The sequence below is a fragment of the Fulmarus glacialis genome, unplaced genomic scaffold, assembly GCF_000690835.1.
Source record: "Fulmarus glacialis isolate BGI_N327 unplaced genomic scaffold, ASM69083v1 scaffold1820, whole genome shotgun sequence".
In the NCBI taxonomy this organism is placed as follows: Eukaryota; Metazoa; Chordata; class Aves; order Procellariiformes; family Procellariidae; genus Fulmarus; species Fulmarus glacialis.
In genome coordinates this window covers 69,049-87,673 of record NW_009186876.1, presented here as the reverse complement: position 1 = coordinate 87,673, position 18,625 = coordinate 69,049, and the positions used below count along the sequence as shown (strand labels likewise).

General features: G+C 37.3%; 2 protein-coding genes across 2 annotated transcripts in view; one reads left to right on the top strand and one right to left on the bottom strand.

Moving 5' to 3' along the window:
• Positions 1–2,941: 2,941 nt before the first annotated feature.
• HBP1 (HMG-box transcription factor 1) lies at positions 2,942–17,006 on the top strand. The gene is made up of 10 exons (XM_009572841.1): positions 2,942–3,129; positions 4,242–4,476; positions 5,376–5,508; positions 6,295–6,406; positions 6,538–6,650; positions 6,977–7,133; positions 7,686–7,830; positions 10,273–10,602; positions 14,447–14,588; positions 16,250–17,006. Exons 1-10 carry the CDS (start codon positions 2,961–2,963, stop codon positions 16,265–16,267), a joined length of 1,554 nt encoding a protein of 517 aa, XP_009571136.1. The 5' UTR covers positions 2,942–2,960; the 3' UTR covers positions 16,268–17,006.
• COG5 (component of oligomeric golgi complex 5) overlaps positions 16,562–18,625 on the bottom strand; it is a gene marked incomplete at its 5' end in the record, with an annotated part of 68,633 nt that continues 66,569 nt past the window's right edge. Inside the window, one exon of the mRNA XM_009572851.1 lies at positions 16,562–18,217. Within this exon, the coding sequence (XP_009571146.1) occupies positions 18,103–18,217 (115 nt within the window). The remainder of the gene's footprint in view (positions 18,218–18,625) is intronic.

Below are 18,625 nucleotides of genomic sequence, written 5' to 3'. Positions count from 1 at the left end.
GCTGAACCCCTTCGCAGCCACAGTCTGTATTTACTTTTGTCCCGAATTTATTTTTGTACCTCTAAAATAGACATGGTTTAATTAATAAGCTCTTTGTTAATATTGCCATTTGTTTTAGCGTGACAAAATGACTTATTTTAAAGCACAAATTCATAAATTCATTTAGCCTCTAAAGAAAATGGCAGTAATTATAGTCCTGTGAAGCATACTTCTAGAAAACATCTGTTGCAACAAGTTTTGAACATGAAGATGAATTAAAAAAAAATCTTTACAAGCTAATTAATGACCGTTCCCTTAATGTTCCAAAACATTGAAAGGCTGAGGACAGGAGAAGCACATGATGTCCAAAGCAGGCTTTAATCAAGTAGAACAGAAAAATTGAAAAGTAAAGTTGGGCACGTTTTTTTGTTTTTCTTTTTAATTCATTTGTTAGATTTTTGGCTTTTGTACACGAGTGGCTTTGGTTTAGAGAAATTCTTGTGATTTGGAAGAACAATTAATTTCTCAAGTATCTTTCTTGTCAGACTAGCGTGTTGTATCTGTACCTTACCCCTGACCTTCAGTGTTTTGGGTTACCAGGACAGGTACTGTCAAATCTTGGCAGCTGGCGGAAAGGAAGGAGAAGGTAACATTCCCAAAATAAGTTAGCTTGTTCATTTTGGCAGGAAAATGGGAAAGGAAGAGAGAAAAAATAGAAGGAGAAACAAGGCAGAAGGTGGGAAAGGAAGGACGTAGACAAGCCAGAAAAACAAGGAGTGGCTTTTCAGAGTTGATTACTTGGAGATAATCATCAAGGTCCTGACCTGTAGTACTGAGGTCTGATTTTTCTGTTCAGAAATGACTGAGCTTTCTGCTCTTCTGCTGTTCTGTAATTTTGTTGTCCCTCATGGGTGATAGAGGAATAATTTGCGTTAAAGATGCTGGTTAGAGGTGAAATACACATGCCATGGTTCGTTTATTTGATTGTATATTCTCATTTCTCTTACCTTCCCTCTCCACCTCCTTAAAATCAGAATTACACTATTGTGGTTTTTGTAGTAGTGCCCTTTGAGTAGAATCAAACATCTTTTTATGTTTGGAATGCAAGCTTATGTAAATTTTGCATGTATTTGAAAGATTAGGAGACGAGAAGGTTAGAAATTTTCCAGTAAAAAAAATTACTAATTAGGTCAGGCCTCTTCTGGAGGGGCCCAGTATGTAATTCAAAGGGTTATGTCTGAACTATATTATGTACAGGACAAGCTGCAAAACGAATGAAACAAATTCATAGAATGAGTAAAAACATGGATTGTTGTTATGTTGGCTGTATACACACCATACCTTTTAACTGTTTATTAAAATAAAACTGTTTTTTCCGTAAGTGTTATCAGATGGCTTTTTATGCTTTACACTAAGGGAGCTTTTAGGATGATAGGCTTACTGTTTCATATGAAAATTCTAGACTGTTTTTAGCTATTGTTTATATTTCTCTAATACGGTGCATGATAGCTTACTTAGTGGATATGCGTGTGGTAGACTTTTTAGATTTTCTTTCTTACTAAGCTGTCTTTCCTGCTCTTTTGTGAGGGACTCACAATTACTTTTTCACTGACACTTCATTAAAGTACAAGATAATCATGTTATGGTAGCTTTAATTCATCTTCTGAAAAAAACCAGATAACCAGATTACTAAAGACTGCATAACCTTGTTTTCCAGCTTTTAGAGACAGTGGTTGTGTGGAATAATCGCACAGTTCTCTGACTGCTGAAGATGATTTAAAATACTTCTTTTGGTATAAATGTGACAGTACTGGGATTTGGGGAAATGAAACTACAGTGAAGTCTACTAGTAGAGGCTTCCTTTTTTTGCCATTTACAACACAGTTAAGGATGTTAGCAGTCAAATGTGTTTGCGACTATACCTAGAGTTGAGATAGCAAGGGATGTGAAGGGCAGGTGAAAAAGGCTTCTGCGGATACGGCAATGGTGAAAGGGCGACTAGGGAAAATGATGCTAAATGGCATAGGAGACCTAATGTCAAAAGGCCGAGGACGACATCTTCTTTGCTTTGGTCTTTATTTGCAAGGCCTGTTCCCAGGTCCCTCGAGTCCCTGGGCGTAGCAACACGTGTCTGACGGCGCAACATACTACTTTGACTATGGTAGAGGAAGAGCAAGTTAGGGGCAGGTGGGTTCTGTGAGCCAGCCGTGCACAAGCGGGTGAGACCAGATGGAATGCATCAGGGGGAGCTGGCCAGTGTCATTGCGAGGATGATCTCTGAAAGGCGGTAGGTTTGGTGGCGGGAGGGCTCCCAATAACTGGAAAAAAGAAAACGTCACACCTGGCTTCAGGGATGAGGATGTGGGGAAACTGGTCAGCCTAACCTTAGCCTTCAGGAAGATTATGGAGCAGATCCTCCTGACAGCCACGTCCTGGCTCTTACAAGGCAAGAAAGTGACTGGGAATAGCCAGGACAGATTAACCAAAGGCAGATGTTGTCTGACTTGTCTGATTGCCTTCTGTGATGGGATACGTGGCTCAGGGTATCAAGTGAATGTTGTTTACCTTGGCTTAAGTGGTAGCTGAGGAGATGACCCCAGACTCTTGGAGGCAGTGGGCACAGGCTGTAGCAAGGCAAGTTCAAACCGTGCATAAGGAACAGCTTCTTTACAGCAAGAGTGGTCACTGGTTCCTGAGAAGAGTCAGGGAATCTCCATCCTTCAAGATACTAGAAACTCAAGTGGCCAGGGCCCAGGCAGCCTCATCTGACTTCAGAGCTGACTCTGCTTTCTGCAGGGATTGTACCAGATAATCTTAGAGGGCCCTTTCAAGCTAAATTATGCTGTGATTCTCACCAGATTATGGAGGATTTAGGGTTCTGGTAACGAAGTAGCCTGTCAGATGCGATTTAAAACAGTTTATGTGTGTACAAATTTTTAACCTCTGTCTCTTTAAAGTCAGATACTTTGGAGCATCCTAACATGGTGTGGGAAGTGAAGACAAATCAAATGCCTAATGCAGTTCAGAAACTCCTCCTGGTAGTGGACAAGAGAACTTCAGGGATGAATGAGTCACTGGAGTTGCTGAAGTGTAATGAAAACCTGCCCTCTTCTCCTGGATATGCATCCTGTGATGAACACATGGAACTTGGTAAATAATATGACTTTTTCAGAAGAAGCCAAATTCTGAAGTTTGTTGTAGTTTTCCTATACTAAAGTTACTGGAAGCTGAGTGAATGAGATTACTGATTTTTAACTTGGGTAGGGCAGGGAATATGACAGTGAATTGTGACATCTGAAGGTCTTATTTTGCAGTCACTTTTCCCTTTAAACCATTTCCAGTTCTGACACGCTGGCCTGTTGACTTAAATGTGTTATTGAAATTAGAGCTACAAATTTCTGCTCCTGATCTCCAGGGGAGGGTTTTTTTGTCACAAGGATAACAAACAGAAAGCTCAAGAGCTCCTCCTAAAGGGGAATTATGCTGCTTTAGATCAGCTGCAAATAGAGATTCTGGGCTAGAGGAACATTTAACTTCAGTTCTTACATATTGGAGAAAAACAGCATGTACATTAGAAAGTATTGATACAATCAATGAAATATTAACACATTTAATTGAAGTCGTGGAGTCATTAAGAATAATGATACTTACATGAGAGCATGTAACACAGACTTCTGTTAACATGCTGGGCTCTCTTGTGCTATCCTATATAACGTGAAACATGTAGATTATTGATAGGAATTCACTCCTACTAGGCTGTATACCCAGCTTTCATGACTTCTGAGTTATTTAATTGCAGTTCCCTGGTGGAAACATGGAAAACTTTTACCTTATACAGCCTCTGATGTTGATAATTTTTAGCATCGCACCTGCTAGGACAGATTAATTTAGTTGCCTTTTGTTGAATGTTTTAATATTTTAGTGAAGCATGTTGCTGCTTTCGCATAATTCTGCAGTACAAGTCAGTGTAAACTAGCCAGTCTGGTAAAAACTTTAAAACCAGAACTACATTTTTATCTAGTTACTTGATGTTTTTTCTTAAATTGCTTGTATGTGTGAAGAATAGACTAGAGATGCGATTATTTCTGTGGCCATTTTGTCAGTATTATGAATAGGGTTTGTGAAATGTTGGTAATTATGATATGAAAAAATAAAATTAGTTACTTCATTGTGGTTCCTTTTTGATTTTTATTTGCAAGATTTGGTGTCAACTAGAATTTATCAGTGGGTATAATTATGGTATTTTGTGCATTTGTTCGTAGATGATCTTCCTGAACTACAGGCTGTGCAGACGGATTCTACCCCACCTGCACTTTTTCAGCTTGGTGCCGATGTTTCACATCAGGAATGTTCAAGGCCTTCATGGAACCAACATACCTCAAACAGCAATTCAGAAAGTGCTTATTCTTGTGAGAATGGAGTGAACTGGTTGACAGAATTAGCAAATATAGCCACAAGTCCTCAGAGTCCTTTGATGCAGTGCTCTTTTTATAACAGGTACTGACATTCATTTCAATTTTGAACTCTAAGAGTTATAATATTATGTCTCCAGAAACACTTCTTTCACTCTTCACATCCTCTGACTTGGAAATGGAGCCCTATTTTTGATCTTTCTATGTAGTAACTTTATTCTTTTGCGGAAGATCGCACAGGGCTCACTTCAGAGTCTGTTGCAAAAGCTGCTTAATTGCCAGCCATGAATGAGGTAGGATGGTATAAGGACATTGCCTAACCACAGAAGGCGCAGAAATTGTGGGCATTTACCTCATGTGAAGCAGCAGATGAAAAATTAAGGTGAAGTTGGTATGTTAAAAGTCTTAATACTTACTAGTGCACTGAATTTAGATTTTTGTTTTTTTTAAAAGAGCTAATTGGAAGTCTAATGTAATATATTTTTTTATTGATACTGTTTCAGATTTGTGATCTGTAAATTCCATAAGGCTGTGAGCAGCAATGTGGGATCTTAGAAATTTCTGGGCTTCACCTTTTATTGTACAGCTTTGGTCTTAGGTTTATAATAAGAAAATTAAATGTTGTACTGTTAACAGTAATGCAGTTGGGATTTAATCGTTAGGACGGAGCAGGTGTCTGCATGTACTCTAAGAATGGGGTATTCACTTCAAGACATTTGTAAAAACTTCAGCATTGTGAGAAGGAGATGCTGATGTGGAGGTAGTACTGTCATTTGGGTGGTATATAGAAGCCATGCGGGAGTTATGCTAAATACTCCCTTTGCCGGAGCTTGTACCCTTTAATCATGGTGTGTGGGAAGTTTATTTGGTATTCAGCTCATGCAAACAGAAATAGATGTTAAATAAAAGCATTTTAGAGTGATGGCAGCTAAGTTTTGTGTTGTCTTAATCTGAGGTATTTTAAAATACATTTTTCTATTGTAGATCATCTCCTGTTCACATAATAGCTACAAGCAAAAGTTTACATTCCTATGCACGTCCTCCACCAGGATCCTCAAAGAATGATCCTAACTTCTCCAAGAATGATTTGGATGAAACACCAGTCAGACATGAAAGGGTGAGTTGTTCTGAAACATTTCTAAAATAAAGAAAGATGCATGAGTAATGGGTTACGCTTTTTCAAAAGAGAAACTAGTTTAAAAAAATCATCTATTTAGTTCTAATACCATTTCTGTTTAAGCTAGATTTTCTGTTACTTTTCTTTTTACCAAATACAGTGGGCTTGTAGTGCTACATCGTAGAGTCCACATTTTTGTGAAGAGATCACATCCTAAGAAAGCTCTGCTTCTCTTGTAGTTCCTTCTATAGCAGGCTTTAAAAAATTTTATTAACTTGTTTGCTGTCTCGAAAAGGAAATACGGAACCATCTCCTCTTAGACACACAAAAACTGTCAGTCCTGCTTCTGACTTTCCTGTGTATTAATTTGTGTCTGAAACTTGTCTGTTAAAGGCATTGAGTTTTTTCCAGTGATTTGTCTAGAACCCTACTTGGCCCTACAGCTTTCCAGTAATTTGACAACAGAGTAACGTGTGCTTTGAGTGGTTCTGTGGATGACCAAGGAACGATAGCTTGTAAAATGCTTGTACCTAATCGTAAGATAATCCATAGGTGTGAAATGAATCTCAGAGAATGAAACCCAAAAATTTCAGGATGGCCCATTTTAAGAAAAGGAGATGAAAATACTCCATTCACATTGACTGCGTTCCTTGAATCTTTGTCTTCATGTTACATTCCTATTAGCATTTAGGGCAAAATGATGACTTAGATGCAAATTAGAGAATGTGTCTAAAGACATATAAGACCAGCCCTAAAATATCAACACCATTTTGCTTTTTCTAATAGGCGAATAGTGAATCAGAATCTGGCATTTTCTGCATGTCATCACTTTCAGATGATGATGATTTAGGATGGTGCCATTCCTGGCCCTCAACTGTTTGGCATTGTTTTCTAAAAGGTAAAATAACACGTATCGTTGAATAAGTACTTGTTTTGTCTTGTCTTTTTTTCTTTTTTTTTTTTTGGTAACAGACTTTTTACATAACACTAATGTTGTTTTCTGTTTTTTTTCTTGAAAAAATCTATTAGGCTCTCGTTTGTGCTTTCATAAAGGACGCAATAAAGAATGGCAGGATGTTGAAGATTTTGCAAGATCTGAAAGCTGTGGAAGAGAGGAAAGTCTCCCAGTGAGTCCTTACAAGGTAGCTGTTAGTTCTAATAAATTCATTTCAATACCTGTAGCAAATACTCAGTTTCTTATGTTATCCCTGTGCCTTTAATTACTGTCTTTGGAAGACAGGTTTATACTAAGCTTGTCTAGATCTGATCACTGTACTATTTGATTATCTTGCTATGAAGCAATTGAACTGAATGTTTTGAATGTTATATCGCTGATTAATTTCTAGTAAGGACACTTAGAATGTTGGTATTTTTTAATATTACGTAAAATGATGAATATACACCTATAGTATACACAGGTATATGCTTTTCTTGGGGGAAAAATTTTGAACTGTATGTATGTTTACAGGGCTATGGTTCTGATGGTTTGAAGTTGATTTCTCATGAAGAAAGCATTTCCTTTGGTGAGTCAGTGCTGAAGCTGACTTTTGATCCTGGCACAGTGGAAGATGGCTTGCTAACAGTAGAATGCAGACTTGATCATCCTTTTTATGTTAAAAGTAAAGGTATGCAATACTATGAGTATACTTGGTTGTATATTAAAATACTTATAGAAAGTGTTTGCAGATTTTATCGGCATCCCATGTTGCTCAAGAAATTGATAAAAGTGGTGTGGTAGAATCAATTTACTATCTTTGTAAAGAAATCCAGATTTTGAACAAACAAAACTGTAAAGCTATAAAGCTACAGAAATACTGCATATCTCTTAAGGAAAGATTTGATCAAGTGTATAAATGGAGCTCAGGAAAGCAGAAAAATTGGGGGGAGAAAGGAATGCTGCAAATAAGGGAGGCTTTTCTCACTCGCTAAACATAGAACTTCTGATGATAAAAGTTTCCAGGTTTTGATTACCTTTTTTGCTAGAATGGGGTTTTACTTGAGATAAACTATTCGCAGTAAGAATTCCCTGAGTAAGTGTTTCTGATTTTTCTTTTGGGTGAAAGAAACTACATCAGAACATTTTTATAAAATGATATCATTTAGAGATACAGGATTGCTCCAGTTAAGAACTAGAGAGATTGTCTGGCCGTGTCTAATTTAACTCTTTACCACTTCAGGTTGGTCATCTTTTTATCCAAGCTTGACTGTGGTACAGCATGGCATTCCATGCTGTGAAATGCATCTTGGAGATCTGTGTCTACCTCCTGGACACCCTGATGCCATTAACTTTGATGATTCAGGTGTTTTTGATACATTTAAAAGGTAATTTTTGGATAAAGTGGCCTCAGTGGTTCTTGTATTTAATGAGTAGGCACCTTAAGTCGACAAGAATTTGAAGCATTATGTAGAGCAAAGAGAGAATACTTTTGGTAATACAAGATAAATGAGAGGGAAAAATGAGGACTGAATACTAGGAAAGCTATGTAATGTGCTCTGCTAAACTGCAAAGTAATACCTTGGAGTGAAATAACTTTTCAGCCCCTTTTTATCATAGTTTAAACCAGATTAGATAAAGCAGTACAAATATATATGTTATCTGTATAAATTCTTCAGGTAAAGTGGGTTATGTTTGAAAAACCTAATATAGTTTTCCCACAACAGTATGTCTGCTGGCTATTAACTTGTGCTTCATATGCAGCTATGTATCTGAATTATCTGAGTATTTTCTTAGGAATAAATGCATGTGCTATGGCTTTAGAATACAGTACTTTCATAATTAGTTCTTACTATTTTTGTATATTCTGCTTTTTGTGATTCTTTTCTAATATATCAAACTTACCGAACTTCAAAGTTTGATTAACTTCGGGGTTTGCCTTGCTTTGAGCAAGAAGTTCAACCAGATAACCTTCAGAGGTCCTGTCCAACATAAATTATTCTAAGATGCTAAGAAAATAGTATTACTCATAAAAGATTTTTCCATACTATTTTGAGATTTCTAGGTTTAGTAGAATCTATCTTCTCCTGTGATGTTAGCTCCTTTTTACCATCTGTTTTTAGTCCAGTTGCTTTTTGTTTTTTTACAATAGAAAAAATGAATTTAAAATACTGCTTGCAGTTCAAGCCCTAGGAGCTCTTGTATGATTTCAGTCTGGCATAGAGACTGAGTTCAAATAGCTTGTCTTCACTCATTTGCTGTCTGGGTTTTTTTCTTCTTACTAACTCCTATTCTTAACTGCATATGTAGAGAGCTGTTAGAATCATTACATTTACATCTCACTGAAGAAATTGGACTTGTGGCTCCTTATTCATCCTGCAGCCCAGCTGAATACTGCCTGGACGCTTCAAATTCCTTGTCTCTCTTTCTGGGCAGAAGGGAGTAAGTCACTGAGAAAGGAGCGTGCATCAGCAGCTGTGGTTAACAGGACAGAAGAATTAAAAAACGAAATGCTGTTGCTGTGTTATGGGAAGGAGATTAGGAATAGGAAGGGTGCTGGACTGTTTGTAGAACAGAGAGGTCCTTTCTCATTATTTTGTGAACTTGCCTGCAAGGTTGTCAGCATTATCCCTTCTTTTTTACTTTTTTTTTTTTTTTTTTTTTTTGCGCTTTTTACTTTTCTAAGGGATTTTGGAGGCAACCCTTCAGGCTGCACCCTTGCTTTTGGTTCCGTCTCACAGAAAGGAGCTGCCTTTGCAGATGGGGGCTGGGCGATCACTTGCAGCCTTTCCTTGCTAGTAGTTCCACTTGTGTTCGGAAAAAAGCTCTTTAAAGCCCTTGTTTTTGCCGTAAATTATGCAACTATAGCCACATTGAGCAGTGGGTGAGCAGAGCCTTAGAGTTATGTATATTTTCTGTTTATTTTATGGTGTTTTAGATTTATGATGGATAGCACCTTTACAAGTGTGTTTTCCCCATATAGCATGCTAAAGACAGTATAGCCTGTGGTTTCCAGGCTGATCTGCACACACCTAGAGATGATAACAAATAGTCTGTGGAATTAAACTTCTGTAGTGGTTAGAGGTTAATTGTAGTTGTTGGTCAACAAAAAATTACAACGGTTTATAGTATTTGGAGATCTAAATTGTATGGAAACAACTCATTTAAGCTGTTGAAATACCTTGACATACCAAGGAATCTCACATTTTTGTCACTAGAGGGCAGACATTTGTCAGTGTTGAATCAAATAGTATGCAACATCGTGGGTCTTTAAACAATTTTTTAATCTCAGTGGAAGGTTTGTCTCTAAAATAATACGTATTTAACTGCCTAGAGAAGTTATTTATACAATAGTGTATATAATATAATTTATTTTAATATAGTGGTTTCATATTTGTAATTAATATATATTTGCAAGTGAACTCAACGCTTATTCTTCTCACATCAGTTGTCCTTTTCAGTATCTATCATTCACTGACCAGATTTGATTTATAGTAAGGACAGAAGCAGAGAGAAAGAAGCTTATTTCAAAAGAGGGTGAAATTTGAAGGCAGTGTATAATTAATTGATACAGAGCTGGGGAGTAGATAGTACACAGCAGATCTTGCAAAGTTGCAGTCCGCCATCACATTGAAAAAACTACTAATTTTCATCTGCCAAAGTTTTGGGATTTTTTTTTCCACACTGACATCTGCATCAAGCACAAATCATTATGTCACAGAAAAGAGACCAGAATACTAAAAATGTAGTACAGATGAAAAGTGAAGAGCTATTTAGGGATTTTACATGAAAATTACTTGATCGTTTTATGATACGTCTTTTTCTTGTAGTTACGATTTTACACCAATGGATTCCTCTGCAGTTTATGTGCTAAGCAGCATGGCTCGCCAGCGACGCGCTTCTCTGTCTTGTGGAGGATCAAACAATCAAGATGCTGAGAGATCAGAATGCAGTAGTAAAAACTGTGCGTCTACTGCATCATCAGACCTTTCCTCCAATTCTTTGTACAGCAAAGCTGGCAAAAGCCACAGCTCAGGGACTGCAAGTACTGTGAGCGCCACTTCTCCAAACAAGTGCAAAAGACCAATGAATGCCTTCATGCTTTTTGCCAAAAAATACAGAGTGGAATATACTCAGATGTATCCAGGGAAAGACAACAGGTAATGGCATAAAATTGTAGTTTTGTTATTACTGGTGAGCTAGCAGAATATCTGCGTCCCACCTTTAAATATAAGCAGACTAAATTTTGCATTTGAAATAAAATGTGTTTATATGTTTTAAGAACAAGTTTTGAAAGATGTTGACACAAAGCTTTATTTATGGGCAGACTTTAAATATTTACAGTACTCAGTAAATTTGACACAAGCCATTTTTGGCAAACGTACCTTCTGAGAAAGCATTTGGGTAAAGCAGCTGACATATGTGTATATGTGCACCGGCAGAGTCACAAATACACAACAATCTTTGTTTACACTGATGAGAAATGTTCATGGGAAAAAAGTACCAGGCTCTCTGCTCGTGTGTTGTAATGGAAAAAAAGGAATTTCTGGTTCTTCTAATTAAGTTTTGACATAATATTGCAAATTGTTCAGTGAAGTTACTATCATTTATTCTCAGTCTGTATATCATATTGAATAATGGAGTACTGATTGTTAGGATATCTGAAAGGTCTTAATCCAAACAGTACATTGCTAAAGGCATTCAGCAATCTGCTGAAACTTGTAGGAAGAGTCATATGACCGTGTGTTTGGGGGAGGGTTTTTTGTCGGTTTGTTCTTTTGTTTTTATCTATATGCACATTCATGTCTAAACATTTTTTTTATAAAGATGTCCATTATATATGTTTTAAATAATCTTAATATTTTGTGCTGATTGTGCATATGTAAATATAAACTAAAACACATGAACATACAGTGATCTTATAATCAGATTTTTTACGTATATAACATTATGAAAACTGTTACTGTAAAAATTGCATTGACACATAAAAATTCTAGTACTAAATCTGGTAAAAACTAAAGGTGACAGGGCTTTGAGAAGGTTTTGGCTATTGTATAATGTTCTAGTAAGGAGGCTGTAACTGGTGTTGAGAAATAAAATCCTACCATAAAAATAACCCATCTCCTTAAATCCCAGCCAGTCTTGTGTGTCCTGGCAATGATGTTTTGCAGTGTTTATAGTAATTTCAGTGAAACAGATCTGCTGCCTTCAAATTCATTGCAACTATCAATGAGAAATGGAACAGAATTCCAGCTAGGAGAGTTTATGATGGTTATATATTTAATTTAAAATGCTGGTTTCAAATGGATGCAGTGAACTGGATGTGAAAATAAGTTGAATATTTCAGTGAGCAGGTTTACCTTGAAGGAAGGTGATGACAATATTACAAGTAAGTGTCAGAGTGCACTGCTCACTGTCCCATTTGGAAGGCAGTGCATTTGGTTGCAGTTTCTTGGCACCCATAAAATATAGTACAGAATAAATCATAAGAGTTAGTGATAATTGATTTTATAGGCATTCAGCTACTGTTGCTTAAGTGTTGCTGGGGCATTTATTAATTTAGCTGTTCAGAGGCAACTCTCATGTTTTTTAAATGTAAGTATGTGTCATTTTCAGATTACCAGGTAGATTTTAGAGTTGGTTACATGTACTACCCATTTCTGTACATTGGATTTCTTATGTTTGCTACAGTTACTTTATTTTTCTTACGCATGTAAGAAAGGACAGAACTTGAGGTATTCCAAGTTAAATGGTCTGTTCTATTCTGGGACAAAGTAGCTCAAGCCACGTCACCAAGATAGCGAGCTGTAAACATTGAAAACACAAGTCAGCATTCACATGATACTTAAATATACTGTGGACTGTTAAGACCGTACTTGAGAAACTGGTGCTCAGGTAGCACTTGTTTCTTTTCTAGATATGCTCATTGTAACCGTAGTTGGACTTGATTGTGCGTTCAGAAATACTTGAATAATGTGAATAGTGTACGTTCTAAAGATGAAGAAAATCACCTAAACTACTAATAGCATTTACTCGTGCTGAACATGATTACTGAGTAAAATTGAGGCATTCTCAACTACTGTTTGACAATTTCTTTCGAATTAACTGCAGTATAAGGGCTTGCATCCTGCACGTTAGTCTATTGCTAAAATGGTGTCAGGTACCTTAACCGGCATTTTAAGAGGACAAAGGCAGTGTACAGAGCACTGCAAAGTTCTGATGAGGTGAAGGGCGCCTAAGGCAGTGATGCGGTAGGGTCAGTTTTTTCTTACTTGTTTCTGGTCAGGAGAATTTGGTCTCTGTTATGTCAGGGAACTTCTCTGTACACGTGTTTTCAGTCTCAGTGGTTCGCTCATAGAACTGTTTCCTTGGAGAAGTGGAGCTTTTGTCTCTGCATTAGATTTTTCAGGCTTTTTGAAACCTACAGATCTGTACTCTTTCAGTGCCTCAGTGCAGTTTTTTCTCTGGAGGTATAAAATACATACATATTTTTTGCATTTGAAATACAAAAATTTCATAGTGCATTTTTAGTTGGAAATGCAGTGGCTTTCTCAGAAAACCTGCTCTCTGTGGGCCACCGAGTTCTTTCCTGGGGATATGAGTCACCCAGTACAAACTGGTGACCAAAACCAGACAGATTTCTGGTGCTGTTGATTTGCCTCTGGACACTGCCAAAACTTGAAAAATCTGCTAACTAAACTGGAGTATGTTTAATTCTGCTGACAGACCAAAGATACTGTTCTTAATTTGGATAGAAAACCAGAAATTCCATTGCCAAAGAGACAGGCTGTGCAAAAGGATTTGATGTTGATGGGATCTGGTTGCAACTTGAGGAGTTTGCTCTAAGGAGTCACCAGAGCATGTGACAGCACAGGCGTTAATGGCAGCCCCAGTGGAGTTCTTGCCGTGCTCTCTGAGCACTCGGCAGCTCGTGGAAGCCTGAATGGTACTACACAGTCTTGCAGGATTAAAATCCATTTTCTTGGTATGGTGCAGAAAAGCCTTCAGAATTGCTGTATGTGAAATGCGAAGGAAATGGTTGATGACACTCTGCTCTTCTTGATTCTATTAGAAAGTCTATGAATAGCTTTGCTGCCAGCAAGGAACTTTTTAATACGATAAAGCAAAGTACTTAGTTGTATATACCTTTTTCTTAAAGCTGGTCATAGAACTTTCATCACTGTACTTTGAAGCCAAAGCATACCTACTCAGTAGATCAGTAATTGTCATTGATAAAAGAGCTGTTGTTCAGAGATTTTCATTCAGCTAAAGGATGGAGTTAAAGCTCTAATGGAGTATCGCGCCGATGTTTGGGAGTGCCGTTAAGCAGTATGGCACAATGATATGGGGAAACATTGTCCAAAAGACAGCAAGTTTATAAGGAGTAGGAAAGCAACTCATTCAGCTTCTGGAAATGATGATAGGTGTGTTAGAACAAACGGTTCCTTTTGCATAGAACGGGAACTTACCAGTATGTTATGCCCAGTGTGGATTAAAGGTGGAGGAAGCTACACACATCTATTAAATAGACTTGGGGGTTTGCAGTTAATCAAATACTTGTTTGGCTGAGGTCATATTCAGATCATTGCCCTAATTATTAGAGAACATATTTTCAGCAAATCTATTATATGATTTTCTAGTACGAAAGTGGAGCAAATCAAATGTGAGTTACCATTTGGTGGTGGTTTTTTTAACATCCCTATTTTGCTGGTTTATGTGAGTTGTTGTGTATTCAAATGTACACCCTTTGAAATGTTAGAATGTGCATTGACCCATGCTCAGCTAACATAGAAGTCTCAGCTGTTTAACTGTTAAAAGAAGTATGAGAAGATCATCAGAAACATGATTGTTTAAAAAAAAATTTTTTAAAGATACGGTTGATTTCTGCTGTTTCTTCTAAAGATGATGTTTAACTTTTGTTTTCTTTAAAGTGCTGAGATAAAAAAGAAAAAAATGAGTTCTTAACACCCTGTCCTGACCATACTCTAAACACTTATCTTGCAGAGCCATAAGTGTGATACTTGGTGACAGGTGGAAGAAAATGAAAAATGAAGAAAGACGAATGTACACACTAGAAGCCAAGGCCTTGGCGGAAGAACAGAAACGTTTAAATCCTGACTGTTGGAAACGAAAACGAACAAATTCTGTATGTTTGTGAAGCAGTTTTCATTATGCAGTGGAATGTGTTCATACGGTAGCTACAGTGGTTTTTGTTCAGGATAAACTCTGCTGCTACTTCTTTCTTGGTAGCCCAAAGCTTCATTTTACTCCCCTGTGTTGTGTAACCTGCTTTTGGACAGTTGGCAGGAGACGGATCAGGAGAGGGTCTGTCTCTGAGTATTTTATGAGAGTTACATGAATTCTGTTGGACTGAAAGTGAGTGTGCTTGTGAAATACGGAGGAAGGGCACATGACCTTTTGTTTCAAGTAACTGAGTTTATAAGGTTGCACCTAAATTACATCTGTCCATTCCCCTCAAAAACACTTAAACTTTCACAAAACCCTTCTCTGTTATGATTCAGTCAGTCTCCTTTTTCTTCAGTAAAAGCTTTTTTTTCACCATTTTCTGTCTTTTTTACTCGTAATTTATATCAGCATATATGAAGTTACTGAGGGAGCAAATTAATTTTTTTCCATTAATCCCTTTCATTTATTACTCTGTTTTAATTGTAAAATAAATACAATAGATAACACATCTTCTTAGGGAAATAAATTGTTACCCACTTTGTAGAAGGCTTATCAATTTAAGAGTCTGCAGCAATGTATTAGTAGGTGGTGGATGTATTGGGTAAGAGAAGGGCTTTAAAGCTAATACGCTGCTCATATAAAGAGAACATCAAAAAAAGGAGATTCTGCCAACCTGCATGTTCAGCTAGAAGAGCGGGTTGGAAGGAAAGATCCACTGAGGTGCACAGAATGCCAGGTCCTTTCATCAGCCATTTTATGCCTGGGTAGGAGCATCAAATGTGGTGTGGACTTCATAGGTTTAAGAAAGATTTCATCCTCAAATTACCCCCTTTCCTTTCATGTGTAAATGAGGCTATTGTCTCAAGAGCATATGCAAGTGTTGCCTTAAGACTGAGCAAGAAAGGCTCCAACGCTATGTTGCTGCTTGTTGCTGTACATACCTGGTGCCGAGTTTTCAGTCCCTTGTTGCAGGTTTCGCCAAATCCCAGCTGCTAGGAACAAGCTCTTTTTCTGTTCATTATATTCTATTTTAATCAACAGTGACAGCTTCTGTTGGGTTTCCTCGTGGGTTTGGTTAAAATAATACTATTTATTTATTCTGCTTTTACACTACTGCAGTCTTGGGCATTGGAGGTGAGATGAAGTTCACATGCGCACCTCTGAGCTTCAAGGAACTCAGTGGGGGTGTTTGTGTGTAACTGGGAGGAATAGTGATGCGTGGGCCTTACTAAGAAGGATGGCTTTCTTACCCTACCTTGTAGTAGGATTTTCCTTGTCCTTAGGGTCTTCAGGCCAAGGTAGCAGTATCTGTAGAACCTGTTACCTCAGTGTTGCAGCAGGAAATTGTTTTATTTCAGTGAACTAAGAATTTTGTTCGCAGCTTAGTTACCTTATCAAGAAATGGTGGTGGACTCCAGGCTGTGACAAAGTAGTCTTGATGGTCTTTTGATGATCAGGGGATAAAATCATCTGTTTTGGCCTTTTGTTGTCTTCTGAATAACTGACCGATGAATACAAGTACTTGTGGCTTTCAAAACAAGTGTTTGCTAGATGTAAGATAATGTCTACTTCCCCTTTGCTTGGTAACTGCTAACCTGGTTTTCTCTTCTCTTTTCTCAGGGCTCACAACAGCATTAAGCCAGAATTTTCCTGTTAACTCTGTATTTACAAAATGGCTGTTGCTTGATGGCAAGAAGATGCAAGACCAAGGTCTTACTATTTGTTGTGACTTCGTGTGACCATAAAATACTGGCACCATCAAGTCGGAAATGAGCTAATAGGAGTGCAGATTTGCTTTTTACAATAGAACATTAAGTAAGCTAAAACTATCAACATTTTAAACCAAATTGCCTTATTTTTCTTCCAAACTTCATATATGTATCAGGTAATATAGGCTTGAAAATGGATATCCTGTGGTGCTAAAGTACTTTAGAAAGAGGCGAAGGAGATGTGTATAAATGTTTATTTTTAAAAGAAAATGTACAAAAAGGGGAATTTTAAAATATGTAACAGCTGTTTATATACATTGATTCTTATTGCTGATTAGTATGTATTGCACAACCATATTATTAATTAAGATTCTGGGACCTGGGATTTTCTGAAATGGCAAAATGTATTATCAGCCTCTAGCTTCCCAGCCTGCCCAGATGCCAACAAGTTACCGGAACATGTGGTAAATGGAGAGCGTAGTGTAATGTAGCACAGGAGCTGCTTTTTGGGTTGCCACGTATAGAATTTTTATCCACAAGTGAGATGTTTTTGCACCAGCTGGCAGTAGTGAGAGCTGTTACTTCCAGTGGAAACAACGGCCCAGGCCAGGATGAAACGAAAGAATAGCGTTATCTCAAGAAAAATGGTGCTGTTGATATTGTCACCATCATAGTTTTAACTCTGTGTTTTGTCTTTGCCACATATTCTACAATATTTTATTTTGCCATAAGACATCTTTATGGTGGGGGCAAACTTTGCACTTAACTATACGTGCAACACTTGCACTTTACTTTTTTTCCTCCAACTGTCTAAAAAATTAGAGCAGCTGCGTTAGGATTGCAATTGCTTCTGCTGTGAACTTTTACAATCATGGCTTTTCATGTACTAAACAGCTGTGTGTTTCTTTTTTTTTTTTTTTTAAGAATCACAACTGTAAATTTCAGTTTATGACACATGTCTACATGATGTTGCCCCTAAGATTTTTGCACACTATATTCTTGTATATTATTTCAAATAAATTCATTAAAATTTGGTGTTGCGTATTTTGTAAGATGAAGACGACTATTCATTAAGTCAGCCCTGCAGAGATGAGCACATTCTGCATGGAAGTCTTTACATGAACCTATCTGAAGTATATTTTGATGTTTTCTAGTTAGGAAGCTGCTGAAGAATTTCACATACCGAATTCAGGATTGGATAGTCAATGTTCTTTATTACAGTTTAAGCAAAAAGAGTTGAAATCATTATAAATTATTTCAAAGTGAATAGCAGTGCAATAGAGAATCATTTATGTTATTTATAAATATTTTTTCTTGTGTTAGTGATTTTTAGATGGAAACTGATGATTCTAGCATTTCAAAAGGATGATTTTCTGAATAAGGCTAAAATGTATCCAACTTGTTTATACTTCCTTATTTGAGATACTGAGCAATTATACTGTAATATTTGAGTATGTTCTAGTTTTATACCTTTCTAAATTCAAAAGGAATGCTAAAGGATGATTCATTTTTATTAGATGTAGATTTACAGCACATAAAATTTGTACGATTTCCTTACAATATTTATGTATAAATAAGTTCCTATAATGGCAAATGTAAAGCAAGAAGACAGAAGTTTCATAGGTGAAGTAGGTAAACACATTTCATTGTAAAGCTTATGTATTTGGTAATAATTTACATGAACTGTAAGTATATATGTGGCACCAGAGACCCATGACTGTGTTACTGTCCGTTCCCTGTTTTGAGGGAGTTGCCCAAATACGTTCACTGAAGGGTCGACATCGCTTTCTGCAGCAGCTGAACCATGATAGGATAGACTGGTGCAAACTCCTTTCCCTCTCTCGTTCTTACTGATTGAACATAAGCTTCCAGTGCACCGCTAAAAAAAAAAAGAAAAGTAGCTAAAGCAATTAAATAGCATACAAGTACTGTAAGTTCAGCATCTGCAACTGAAATTAATCGACTTATTCCCTACTACAGATTTTTCCTCAGATGATCTTGCATGTCTCTGGAAGGAGGTGGGCAAGAAAGGCCTTACAAAGCCTTACATAATTGTTTCATGATCTTTCTCTCCTTTCTTGCATGTTTTGAGGAGAGAACAAGTTAACATTTAAATAAGCAGCAGCATGTTGCAGATGGCTTGAAATGACAGCTCTGACGCACAGACTCGGGCACATCGCTGTACTGGTAACCTTTAGAAATGAATAGACTCCAGCTGCTGCAGATGCCAGGAGTACAACTTAGAGAATGAAAACTGGGACACTGGTGAACGAGGGAGATGCCTTTA